Below are 13074 nucleotides of genomic sequence, written 5' to 3'. Positions count from 1 at the left end.
TGCCAGCAAGCAGGTGTGCAAGAAGCTGGGAGGGAGCACAGCCGGGGCAGCTGACCCGAACTAGCCAAAGGGGTATTCCATACCATGGAGCGTCATGCCCAGTATATAAATGGGGGGAGTTGGCCGGGAGGCGTGGATTGTGGCTCAGGAACTGACTGGGCATCAGTCAGCGGGTGGTGAGCAATTGCATTGTGCATCACTGGGGGTTTTTTCTGCCCCCCCCCTTCCTTTTTTTGTTATAGTCCTTTTCATTACTATTATTATTATTATATTTCATTATTACTATTGTTAGTATTATATTTTACTTTAGTTATCAAACTGTTCTTATCTCACCCCACAAGTTTTACTTTTTTTTTCCCCTTTCCTCCTCCTCACCCCACTGGGAGGGGAGAGGGGGAAGCGGCTGCGTGGTGCTGAGTTGCTGGCTGGGGTTAAACCACGACAGTGTGTTGGAGGGAAAACAAGGAAAACCCTCCTGGCCCTTCAAATTAACGGAGAAAAAACCAGTCATCTTAATTACCAGAAATCCACATTGATAGACTTGAGACCTTAGATCATCTTATGGCTGTTCTTCAGCTTGCTAATGATGCACAGCAGCATAATTAGCACTGATATTACAGTTTCTACCCTCTAAGACTCTCTTGCTGGAGGGGTTGCATCCCAACACTTCTGCATTCATGGCAGTGACATGTCCTGACGAGCACAAGGGTTTAAGTCAAATCTCGCAATCCTGATCCTGACTTTTTTTGTTCCAATTTAGGCACCTTGAGCTGCTCGTGCTGTGCGGGGGGCTCGTGCATAGACCCCAGTGTCTGCACCTCCTGCCCGCTGGGCCACTACCAGCCTGAAAGTGGGCAACCGTCGTGCCTGCCTTGTCCGCAGGGGCGTTACACCAAGTAAGTAAGTGACTGTACATGGGAGTGGTGGATGCTCTTCCTCAAAACACTTCCCAGCTGGCAAAATCTCCTGCGCTAGGCTAGAGGAAAAGTGCTGCCAGGGTTGTTTCTCAGTGGGAAGCACAGGGTTTTGCATCCCAGAGAGAAAGAGCAGCTCAGGGCTCGCTGCCCCAGCACCCACCCATGGTGCAAAACACTCGGCGGCAGCAGCGAGAGGCCATGTGCTCCCTAGCTTCTTGCAGGGCTTTGGGGCAAACTGGGCCAGGGAGCTCATTCAGTGCAAAGCTGAAATAGCTACGTGCCTGTTTAACTTACAAACAGTCCAACCTCTGGAGAAAGCCTCAGGCTGCCTTTGGTCTGCGCTTCAAACGAGCTCCCTGTGGGGCAGGTGGAGGTGTGAAGGTGTGTGCCTCTTCAGCACTGCTAAATTCTTCTCACCAGGAAAACTTGGTGTGGATATCCTTGTGCCGAGGGCTTTCCAGCAGTGGCTCCAGCTCTCTGCGGGTTGCCCTTTTTTTTTCCCCATGGTCTTTTGTATGTATTAGGAGGGAATATGGTTTTTTTTGTGATGGGGGGACACTTGGGAGTGAGGTGTAGATTCATCTCCTCAGCTTTTCTCTAGGATACCTCTGGCCAACTGGCTTCATCTCTGTCCTTTGCCCAATTACTTTCTCAATCCCTATTTTCTTGCCTCCAAGGGATCTCATTACATTGAAGTTGCTGGCATCTAAAGGAATATACTTAGCTGATATAGTGTGGAAAAGCTAACAAGACATCCCAGCCTTGCAATTTCACCAGGCTGCCTTGTCCTGGGGACGCTGTACAAGTGTGCTCCAGCTGCGGGGACACACACGCGTGCTGCTCTTCACCACTTCCCATCGGGTCTTCCCTTGCCGTATCCGATGTCTGCTGCAAGCAACCGGTGGACTTTGACCCTCGGGTGGCTGCAAGGACAAGGAAGGGTGGCGAGAGCTTTCCAGGACCATGTCCCTCGCAGAGCAGCTCCGTTCAGATCAGCCCTTGGGGAGAGGGAACAAAACCTGGCTGCGGGGACGGGTGACCTGACCATGCAGTTTGCAGCAGCCCCTGAGGCTGAGGGGCTGCCGGCTTCCTCCTCCATGCCCCCCCCCTTGCTGTTTGTGCTGTGAGGACCTGCCTGACTTTATCTACCACCCAAATGCTTTAAAAAAACCAATCAATCAGGATCAGTCCCCAGGGCACCGCACAAGTGCTGCTGCTGGGATGTCGGAGAGGGCAACGCAGAGCCGGGGACGAGAAAGGAAGGGTCAGCAAATAGCGGCTGGGTTTACGCGTGCCAGGGTGGGAACCAGAAGAAGGGGGGATGCGGGGAAGCAGAGGGGAGGGTGTCCGGCGGGTGCAGCGGGTGCATGGACATCCCCGTGGCAGCTGCCCGGGCCTCAGGGCTCCGATGGGATCGTTTAACATTTTTGTGGTATTTGGAGAATCCAGCATCCCCTGAGCTTTGAGTGGCTCTGGCTGGCGCAGGCCCTGTATTAGTTTGTTTTAAGCAAAGTATTTGCTATGTTTCCAATTGATTTTTATTTTTTTCCACAAATCTCGCTCAGCCATGGGGTTTCCAAAGGAATTAAAGAGCGTGTCCTTGTTTTCCTCCAAATCATCCCTGACTATGTTAACAAATTCTTATACCCACATGCTTGTTGTTGGGGATTTGGCTCTGTTGGCGATGAGTGCAATAGCTTTCCTTTTTCTCTGCCTTTCCCTTTTTTCCCTCCCCCTGCTCCCGGAGGTCTAACATATTACATCCCCTTTCCCACAGTCCCTGTTTCTTAAGGTCAGGACTCTCACACATCAGTGCCTGTGGTTTAGCTCCTTTTTTCGACTCCTGAGTGACCTGACTTTCAACAATGGAGCAGCTCCTTTTAAAATTGCTGATGGATCCTGAACATCAAGCACCTTTCCAATTCAATTTCCAAGTGTGGATTTAAAAGCCTGACTTTAAACCAAGGTTTTTAAGCCTGGCTACAATATATTTTTCAAGACCTAGAATTCAGACTCAGAAACCTGTCTCTTTCCATATAGCCCACAGGCACAGGGCATCTCTAATGTTAATAATACAGAAAACGTTATTTTTTCAGTGGACCTTTAACATTCAGGCGAGTTCAAATTGTTTTTCTGCCTGAACTCCTTCATTATAATTATGCTATTTCTAGACTTGTTAGTGAAACAAAGAGTTGCGTTGCTCTGCTCTCTCCCCTTACAGTGGATACAGGCTCGGGTGACCTAAAATAGCCCTCACCTCTGCTCCCTTCTCTCCCAGCTTCACAGGGAGCACCGCATGCCTTCCCTGCCTGCCTGGCCATTACGCTAATGAGTCTGGGGCTGCAGCCTGCAGAGCATGTGAGAAAGGTAGGCTTTGATTCGTATTCAACCCAAACCCATTTTCATCAGGCTCCGCGATGGTTTTTCCCATGGCCAGATGCAATTACCAGGTAACTTAAAAGCACCGAAGAGTAAACAGGTTATTTTGTTCAGGCTAAAAATAGAATAGCAGATCTCTTCCCATTCTGTTATTGACATTTTTATTAAAATGAAAAGAACAGATCTCAGAGTCATGCTTCTGTTTGCAACAAGCTAATACGAACACCGCAATGAAAGCCTTTTCCAGAAAGTCAGGAAGGAAGGTTTATGAAATTCAGCTATAGCACAAGGGGGAGGAGGGTGTCAGGAAAACAAAGTATTCCCCTATTTTTAATGGCAAAAATGAGTTTAAACCATCTTTGTTTTCAGTTAGGCAATCTTCTGCAGTCTGAATATTGTGTAATACTCTCCTTATTCCCGAGACATTAAAAACTGGGGTTTCAGTGAGCTACTTTGCACCTGGCTAGTGCACTATGAGCCTGGTACAATGTGTTCGCAGATTGTGTAACAACATGTTCAAAACAGACCAACATGTACTGATGCAAAAACCCAATTAACACATGCAATGCAGTAGCTGTTCTGTACACAAATTAAGTAGTCCTCATACATGCACAATTGTTCTTTTGAAAATCCACCCACCAAACTCTTTGGCTGGTACCTAAATCTTGGCTATCACTTGCTAAGTTTGGGAGGAAAAAAAAATCTAACTGGTGACAGCGCTGCGGTATGTCACTCCCTTTACTCAGCAAATTTGAACACTGTGTTAGACCACAGAGGAGTCTGTGGGGGTGGCCCCTAAATCATGCAATGATAAATTTCAAAAGTTCCTATTTCCTTGCAGGAAGAGGGAGGTTGCTTTGTTTTCATCCTGCTCTGCCACAGCCTCTGCTGCTTGTTGCAAATCTGGGCTGGTTTGAAGGGCGTAAGGCAGATCTTACTGACACCACTTCAGCTCCTCTCTGAACACAGGCACCTTAGTTCTGTCCCGTGTGGACCCATGGCAGTGACCAGTGTCGTGCATGTCCTGGTTTCGGCTGGGACAGAGTTAACTCTCTTCCTAGTAGCTGGTACAGTGCTGTGTTTTGGATTTAGTGTGAGAATAATGTTGATAACACGCTGATGTTTTAGTTGTTGCTAAGTAGCGCTTATCTTAAGCCAAGGACTTTTCAGTTCCCCATGCTCTGCCAGCAAGCAGGTGTGCAAGAAGCTGGGAGGGAGCACAGCCGGGGCAGCTGACCTGAACTAGCCAAAGGGGTATTCCATACCATGGAACGTCATGCCCAGTATATAAACAGGGGGGAGTTGGCTGGGAGGCGCGGATCGCGGCTCTGGCATCAGTCAGCGGGTGGTGAGCAATTGCAGTGTGCATCACTGGGGTTTTTTTCTGCCCCCCCCCCTTCCTTTTTTTTTTATAGTCCTTTTCATTACTATTATTATTTTTATTATATTTCATTATTACTATTGTTAGTATTTTATTTTACTTTAGTTATTAAACTGTTCTTAACCCACGAGGTTTACTTTTTTTTTCCCCTTTCCTCCTCCTCACCCCACTGGGAGGGGAGAGGGGGAAGCGGCTGCGTGGTGCTGAGTTGCTGGCTGGGGTTAAACCACGACAGCACATCATCAGGCTCCTTCCCAAACCCACCTGAACTCCCAAGCGTTGTTCTCCTGCCTTTAGAGGTTCCCGTTGGCGTGGCAGGGACTCACAAGCCGGGTCCTGCCTGCACCCCCTGCCCATGCCATGGGCATTTCGGGGCATTTCACTCCTTGTTGTGCTTTGGGGAAGGGTCTGTGTGCGTGTGTCTTCCTGCCCTTCGTGGTCCTGGTGGTGCAGGGAGGGAGAGCGAACAGCAGATTGTTGCGCTGAGCAGAGCCATGCTGGCTGGTGGGTCTTGTGTCCTTCCCTTTGGGGGGAAGGAGATGCACCCCAGACTTCCCGGGGTGGGAGAACCCCTGGAGGGGCTGGGGTGACAGGAGGGGTTTTCCCTGGCCAGAGACCTGCTCCAGCTGAATAACCCCGGAGCTGGCACTGGGCTCACCTCTTTAGCTTCATTCCAGTTCAACCTGTCGTGCTGGGAAGGTTGACAGGTCTCTCTCTCTCTCTCTCTCCCTGGCGGGGTTTTGGATGTGAGAGTGACACCAGGGAAATCTGCCCGAGCCCCCCCGCTGAGTTAGGAAACTTTTATTGCTCTTTCAGGGCTTTTGACAAATAGAAAACCAAACATCCTGAATTAACCCATGAAATGCCACCTGAAGCGTGTCGTGGGAAGTTGATTTGGTTGCTTGTAAAGTGGAGATGAGCAAATATACAACGATGTGGGGCAGTGACAGTGGAGGAAAGATCCTGAAGCCTTACTCTTCTCTTTTTCAGGCTATTTTAGCTCCAAACAAAATGCAGCTTTTTGTCTGCCTTGCCTGCCTGGATCATTTTGCAAGTAAGAAGTCTACTTGTGATGCCTGCTGTCAGGGGGACAGGGAGGGGTGGTTTTCTTTTAGCCACTGAGCTAGAAGACCCAATGTAGTGGCCAAAGGCAAGCCACCTGCCATTTCAGCTATAGGGACATTGGTGCTGAGCCCTGGTGAGAGAGGGATGGTGCGATGGAGGGGAGGGTCCTGGCTGGATGTGGAGGTACCCTGGGATGAGGTGGCAGAGCACCAGCTTGCAGCCCACCTCTGCCATCCCCTCTTGCTGACATCGCTGCGTTGCATGGGCATTGCACACCACTGATAAACAAACAGATGCTGGCACAGGGATCGAGCTGAGCGTCGCTCTGGGTTTTGTAGATTTAAGCTGAGCTGATGGTTTGTTTATCCTGAGTCGAGATGTGCAGAAGGCAGTAGCTAAACTACCCTGGCTGAGCTGTCACCGCTGGGGTGGGAGAGAGGGGCTGGGAGAGGTGCTGGTGGGGTACCTTGCGATGGGCTCCGCACCCTGCTGTGTAGGGATGCCTGCACGGAGGTTGCAAGGTTTATATCCAAAGCAGGTGAATTGGCACGTGAATACTTCCCTTCCTTCTGACCTTGCCTTGAGCTCGTTTGTCCCATGTTATGCAGCAGATCTCTGCTGAACCTTGATTAAATTGCTACGAGGCTGGACCCAGGGCTTACCCGGCTGTATCGCAGGTCTCTCTCCCAACTCCCGTCAGTACCCGTTGACCAGTTCCAGCAAAGTTTGTTAAGGAATAGCAACTTCTGGGGTAGCAGGTTTCATGCAAATAAACAACCAAAGAGAGGACAGAAATGCCATCATGTGCCCAGCCCTAGACATGTGAGAAACCACACTGGAGAGAGAGACTGTGAATGCCTAAAAAAAGGGCAACGGCTTAGTTCCTGGTAGACCCTGGAGACTTCAGTCTGTGCATACGTAAGAGAGCTGGCTTTGGTGGGCTGGGCTGGTCTTGGAAGTGCTTGTCCGACAACGTTGTCTGCCTCCTCTCCCCTCCCCAGCACCACCAGCTGCATGGGGTGTCTGCCTTGCCCTGGGGGGCAAGAGGCTCTTCAGGAGGCGTCGGAAGAGTGCGTGCCCTGCCTGCCAGGTAACTTCTGCAGCGGACGGTGGGGGGGCTGCAAGAGCCCAGCTGGGAACGCATGGCTTCAGCACCAGAAGGAATGATTCATTCCTGAGACTCATCTCATCTGACCCAGCGGACAGTGCTCCCTGCCAGCACGAATGCCCCAGCTGAGATCTGCAGAGCAAACCGTTGCCCTCACAAGTGATGGGAAGGTGCTGGGGGTTTCTGGCCCTTCCTAGTTTGCTAGGACCAGCTGGAGGCTGTGCCTATGCCACACCTTCCCGCCAGCACGGTTAATGGCTCGGAGGAAGGCTGGTCATCTGCATGCCAGGGCTGCCGAAAGCCGCTGCTAGATACAGTTTTAGCAAAAAAGTAGCTTCATCAGTGGTGGTTGCTTTGCTGATGAAACCACAGACTTGCAGGCAGAGGCAGGGGATGCTCCGCGCCTGGCAGGAGTTAGCCTGAGGCAAAGGGGACGGTCATGAGGGGAAGTGAGGAAATGCCTCTGCTCCTTGCATCGCTGTCTTAACATCAAACCACAGCGGCGGGAGGGCAGAGCGCTCCAGCTGTCCCCGCAACCACCGATGGCGAGCCTCCCCTCTGGAGACAGCACCAGGGATTTCTTGTAGTCAAGTTGCATTTTAAACATGCAGAAAAGCATTTACCGCTTTGAGACCCAGGACTTCTGTGACCCATCATTCCCACAAAGCTTAGGAAACTGAGCTGTGCTTTAAACTTTGCTCAGCAAGTTTCAAACAGCTGGAAAAGGTGTTTGAATCCAGAATTAGAGAGGATGAAACATTGCTGACCTCCAGCTCCAAGCTTCCTTCTGCTTGAAAGCCAGAGCTCACTACTAAAACCATCTCCCACTGTACTCCTACTCACACTTACTCTGTTTGCCAAGATCTAACTCCAGATATCCTTTAGTCCCTCTGTCCCTGTTTGTTCTCTGTCCTGCCCCTTTGCCACCGAGCAAGGACCAAAGTCCAGGCTCAGCTTTTGTTAGGCACATGAAGTATTTAATGGTCTTTTTCCTTGTGGCTTTGAAAGCTGAATCATCCATATGCAATTGCAAAGGCCGTGGGGTCTAGTCCCAGATCTTAATTTTGCGCTTATCTGCTCTTTCAGGTACGTTCAAAGGTCCCAGTGACAACAAATGCAAGCTCTGCAGGACAGGAGAATACCAATTACAGCGGGGCAAGGAGACCTGTGACCTGTGCCCAGAAAATCACTACTGCCCTGTGAGTCTCCATCAGCTGGTTTGACAGCCTGGATTAACAAAAATAGCTGTCCCATGACAAGCTAAATAACACTTCAATTAACACCATTTTCATCTGAGCCTCTTTCCTTTTCTTAAACATAGACAGAGCCCTGCTAGAGAGAGGTGGTTAAAGTTACACCACCAGGAGTGTGGGGAGCTCCACCCCTGGAGCTGCCCGGTCTCGCTGAGCCATCAAGGGAATGTCAGAGGGTGGTGTGTCCATTAATGAGGAGGTCTGATGTACAGACGTGTTGTATAATGACGCCTTCTGCTCTTCACCCTACTCTGAGTAACAGCTCAGGGGCAGACAGGCTGAATTTAATGATGGCAGGTTCATTTCTTGGGTTTTTTCCTTCTGTTTTTTTCAATGCTGAAGTGTCACCTCCCTTCACACTAGTTACCTTCTGCAGTCTTCCCCGTTTGCTGGTGCTGAGTAACTTCTTCTCTTGGGCAGAGCCCAGATGTGAACCCGGTCAAGTGCCCTCCTGACGCCTTCTGCCCTGCAGGCAGCACTGAGCCGGCATACTGCATGGAGGTCTTTCTTTACAAAGCAGGGGACTCCTGCCAGCTGACTCCCCTGATGGTCATTCTCCTGGCCGTCTTCTCAGCAGGTAAGTGTCTGTCTTCTCTGTCCTCTGGTAAAACTAGACACCCCTTTGCAGCTGGGCGCCTTCATGTTATGCCAACAGCGTTCTCTGGATGGTGTATTTTATGTTTCTGGAAACCTGGATTTCTAATAAAGGTCTTTCTGGCTGCTTTCGATGCAAATGATACTACTTTCCCCATTTGTAAGTAGGGACATTGCTGTATTCGCTCTGAAGGAAGGCTAGCATAATGCTGAATGTATGTTGTTTGTCCTTGGGAAGCAGGTGTGTGTACGGACCCCAAAACAGGAATTTCTTGGCTGCCCAAAAGTAGGAAAAAGGACAATTTCCTTTTTGGTATGAGACTTCAAGTTTCCTGAAAGCATTCCCCCGCTGTAACTCTTGCCGCAGCATCCGGCAGGATGGGGTGCTATCAGCTCGTGCAGTGTTGGTGGTATCGATGCTGTAGTGCACCTTGTAACCGACAGCATGAAAGACAACCAGCACCTACTGAGTATGGGGAGCATCCCTCATCCCAGATGCCACCTGCTGTCATTAGCTCATTAGGGCAAGCCAAGGGGTGGATGAGCTTTTCCACCTGGAAGCTACACCATGAATGCCCATTCCAAAACAATGAATATGCATTTGTAGCCTTAGCAAAGGGAAAAATAACAGTTCTGTAGTTTTTAATCTAAGTTTGGGGGAGGTTTAATCAGAGATAAGTTATGATGCAAATGAGCAACTGTTACTGCTGTGGATTGCAAAGAGGGCAGACGCGCAAGCTGGAAAGAGGGACTCGTCTGCTGTGCACAGGCAGATGAAGAGAAACCCCACTTAAGTGCCACTTATGCTACCAGCTCTCTTGACACAAGATTTTCATCTCTAAGTCATAGAGATGACTAAGTCATCAGAGGATAAGGAATTGTAGCCTCATATCCATGGGTTTCTGTGTTTTACGCGCAACAGTTATGTGCCTCCTGAAGACCTATTCTCCAGTCCAGCTCGCTGTTGTTAAAAGGCAGGGGGGGAGATAAAATAGATGTGTTATTCCCCACAATGAAGAAGAGAGAGCAAAGCTGCTTCTCCAACAACAAAACAGTGCTAGTTGTTCTCATCAAACTCCTCTCTTGGCACCTGAGGACTCCAAGGATGCATAGGAGGAGAAAAGGACAGCAGGGTCTGGAGGAGCTATAGCTCTAGCAGCACTGGTTGACTGCTCATCTCCAGAGGGCTGAAATGTCCTGGTGGGAGCGGACAAGGGCTGTTCTCACAAGCTGTGGCTTGCAACCACGTGAAAGCTCCTCCACTGGCCCATATTCCCTTGTGCCAGGCTGTAGTCCAAAAATCTGCCAAAACAGATGCCATCTGAAGCGAGTATTAATTAGAAAAAGTAGATTAAAATGAAGGGTATGAAAAGCCTGCCCACACGGGGACAACGGCCCATTAACCAGCATTTCTGATAAACAAGTCTGAAGGGTGACGGAACAGCATTCCTCAGTGAAGTCCTGCCTGTCACAGAGCTTGCTACAGAGGGGTAAAGGAAGCAGCCCACACAGGAACCTGTGAGTATTCACGGCTGGTCTAACAGATCAATTGTTTACCATGAGACTGCCTGCTCACGCAACCTAAATTTGGACGTATTTGTCTGGCCATATTGCATCACAGCGACAGATTTGTGCTCTTCTGTTAAGATAAATTTTTCCCTGATTATGCTTCTGCCAGAAACAAACAAACAGAATGTCACAGTCCTTGATATTTGCCAATTATTTCCATGTCTATGCCCAATCTAAAAGTAATTTTTCCTGACAGTCCTGATCTCAGTCTAGACTCAAAGTTAATCTAGGTCAGTTACTTCTTGTGCTTCAGTGTAAGTGCTGCACAGGGCAAACTCATTTCTCAACAAGATCCTTTGGTGGGGTCTGCAATGGATAAGATGCCAGGTGGAAAATAATAGTTCCACAGAGCAGAGGGTAAATGGGAGTAGGAAAGCAAGTTACTGAATTATTTCATTAAAACCTGCCGTTATTCTCCGCAGCTTCCAGAGTAAAGCTGAAATGCCAAAGTTGAGTATTTATTATTAGAGCTAGCCAAATCTTTTTTTGTGCAGAGTGTGTAGGAGGAAAAAACCACTTAATTTACTAGAAGAGAATACTTGAGAAGCCCTAGAGCAAATGACACCTGACACTTTACCTTCCCATCTGAAAATAACTACCATTCCTTACCTTCCAGGTGCAATCCTTGCTGTCTTTTTAATAATTCTGAGAAGAAGGCAAGAATATAGCAAGAAATCGTTAAAGTCTCTACTGCTACCCCGAGGCTCAGGACAACACACAACTTACGGGGGGACCGAGCACACAGAACCAGTCTATGCTGGCTGGTAGCGTAGGACATGCTATCAGCAAGCACCCTTTTCTTTTTTTCCATGGGGCAATACAGATGTGTGTGTATGGGGAAAATGTTTAACCATGAGCAACCTATTTCTGTATAGCTAAAATAAGTGCAGAGAAAAAAAACCTCAGTTTTTGAGTTGTGGCTGCTTGTGCTAACCGACCCAGCTGCCTGCTGTACTAAAGTGTATTGAGGGGAAAAGTCTTCCCCTGCAATTCCTGGCTTCGTTCACAAGTAAATACTTTTCTCCTTTCCTCAGGAAAAAAACCCCCAAACAATTATGTCTCTCTCTCTCTCCAGTCAGCTGAACAAACTGAGTGAGGATCAGCTGCTCCAGGTATTAAGGTTCCTGTGATACAATGTTCACTTCCACCTGAGCAGGAGCTAACATGAATATGCTTCCTCTTAAGAATATGCAATTTTTTTTTTTTGCCATTCTCAAAACTTTACCATTACTCTAAGCAAGGGTAAGTCAAGGAAAGGGAGCCCAAAGCTTTCCTCTTCCTCTCAGCTGTGGGAAAACACGTGCAACTAAAATAATGGTTGATTCCTGGACAAGTATGTCCCTTTTGTTTCCTGCTGTAAGATGGTGCTTCATACTAGAGCTACAAAAGCGACTCAAAACTTCCAGCAAAGCTCACAGGAATTGTTTCTTTCTCCACCAAGCCACACGGGTAAGACATGAAACTGTGGCAATCCTTTGGAGCCAAATGGAGCAGCATGCTGCAGCCACAGAAGACACTGCACATTTTTGCACGCCTAGGAGATGTGCCTGTACTAGACTCATTGCTGAAATGCCCGTGCAGTGTTCTTGCCCTGATGCCTGACACTTGATGCGTCTCCCACCCACGAGAGGAGCACGTGTGATTTGTACCTGTTTGCCCTGCACAGAGCTGTGGCACTCCAAGCCGCCTCCTGTGCAGCCGGCCCAGTTTAACCATCTGGTTATTAACCATCTGGTTAAACTGATGTGATTTGTATTTTACAGGGATGATTTCAAATTGTGTAGGTGTTTGTGTGGCTGGTTCACTCTTCTCTTTTTAAACTTGTTGTTTGCTGTATTTTCCCTATCATGTTTTTTCTCACAGTGATTTTTAGCTTTTTGCATCTGGTCCTCATGGCCATTTGAGGTCTCGCCAGCATTACCAGGCACTCAGAAATGCCCATTGACTGTAATGGAGCCAGCTTCAACTACTCCATGACATCAGTACCTGGGGTCTCTCAACCTTCCCACCTTGTTGTCGTCTTTCTCCTCCTATGGCGAAATTCATACACATAGTAGGTGTGCTGTGTAACCCCAGACAGACCAGCCAGCTGTGACCCTTTGTCACAGCGCTGTGCTTCACCAGCTGTACGAGTGCTAGTAAAAATAGTACCTACTATTAAAAGATCTATGCTTGTAAATGAATGTGCGCTGAGGTGGCAGCAGGTGTTACTTCTCACAGGAGTCTTCCACTGGGCTAGTGCAGCAGCAGTCAGCTGCAGTAACTGGGCTGGTGGGGGGTTAAGTGGTTACTGCCCTCAGCTGCTCATTCTGCTCTCCCCAGGGGAGGCATTACTGTGTTTAAAAAAAAAAAAAAAAAAAAAATCAGTTCTCTGATCTCTCTCAACTATGTCAGATGAATAAATGGATGGGAAGAGAGATACATCGTCCTTTGTGGTCAGACAGGTTGCCCAGAGAAGTTGTGGATGCCTCATGCCAGGAAGTGTTCAAGGATGGGGCTTTGAGCAACCTGATGTAGTGGAAGATGTCCCAGCCCGTGGCGGGGGGGTTGGACTAGATGGTCTTTAAAGGTCCTTTCCAGCCCAAACCGTTCTGTGATTCTAATCTGGATCAGCAGCAACATGGACAGTACCTCTAACCATACCCAAACTCCACTGCACCGCACGGGCGGATCCCCGCGTCCTCCCCAACAGCCTCTCTCACGCTGTCGATGTAGTAGACAGGCATTAAGTTTCTCAACTGGCAAAAACCACTGGCTTTTCACAGGAGTAGGAGAAGGACACAATCCTGACGCACAGCACCGGAGGAT

The 13074-nt window shown here is 48.8% G+C and overlaps 1 protein-coding gene across 1 annotated transcript; it reads left to right on the top strand.

Annotated features, from left to right (window-relative positions):
- The first annotated feature begins 3263 nt into the window (after positions 1-3263).
- LOC127016269 (uncharacterized) lies at positions 3264-11146 on the top strand. Its single transcript, XM_050896667.1, has 6 exons — positions 3264-3284; positions 5668-5731; positions 6744-6832; positions 7937-8049; positions 8524-8680; positions 10883-11146. The coding sequence occupies exons 3-6, from the start codon at positions 6757-6759 to the stop codon at positions 11032-11034; spliced, it is 498 nt and encodes a 165-aa protein (XP_050752624.1). The 5' UTR covers positions 3264-3284; positions 5668-5731; positions 6744-6756; the 3' UTR covers positions 11035-11146.
- Positions 11147-13074: the final 1928 nt, after the last annotated feature.

The sequence above is a fragment of the Gymnogyps californianus genome, chromosome 4 (assembly GCF_018139145.2).
Source record: "Gymnogyps californianus isolate 813 chromosome 4, ASM1813914v2, whole genome shotgun sequence".
Lineage (NCBI taxonomy): Eukaryota > Metazoa > Chordata > Aves > Accipitriformes > Cathartidae > Gymnogyps > Gymnogyps californianus.
This window is presented reverse-complemented; position numbering and strand designations above follow the sequence as displayed.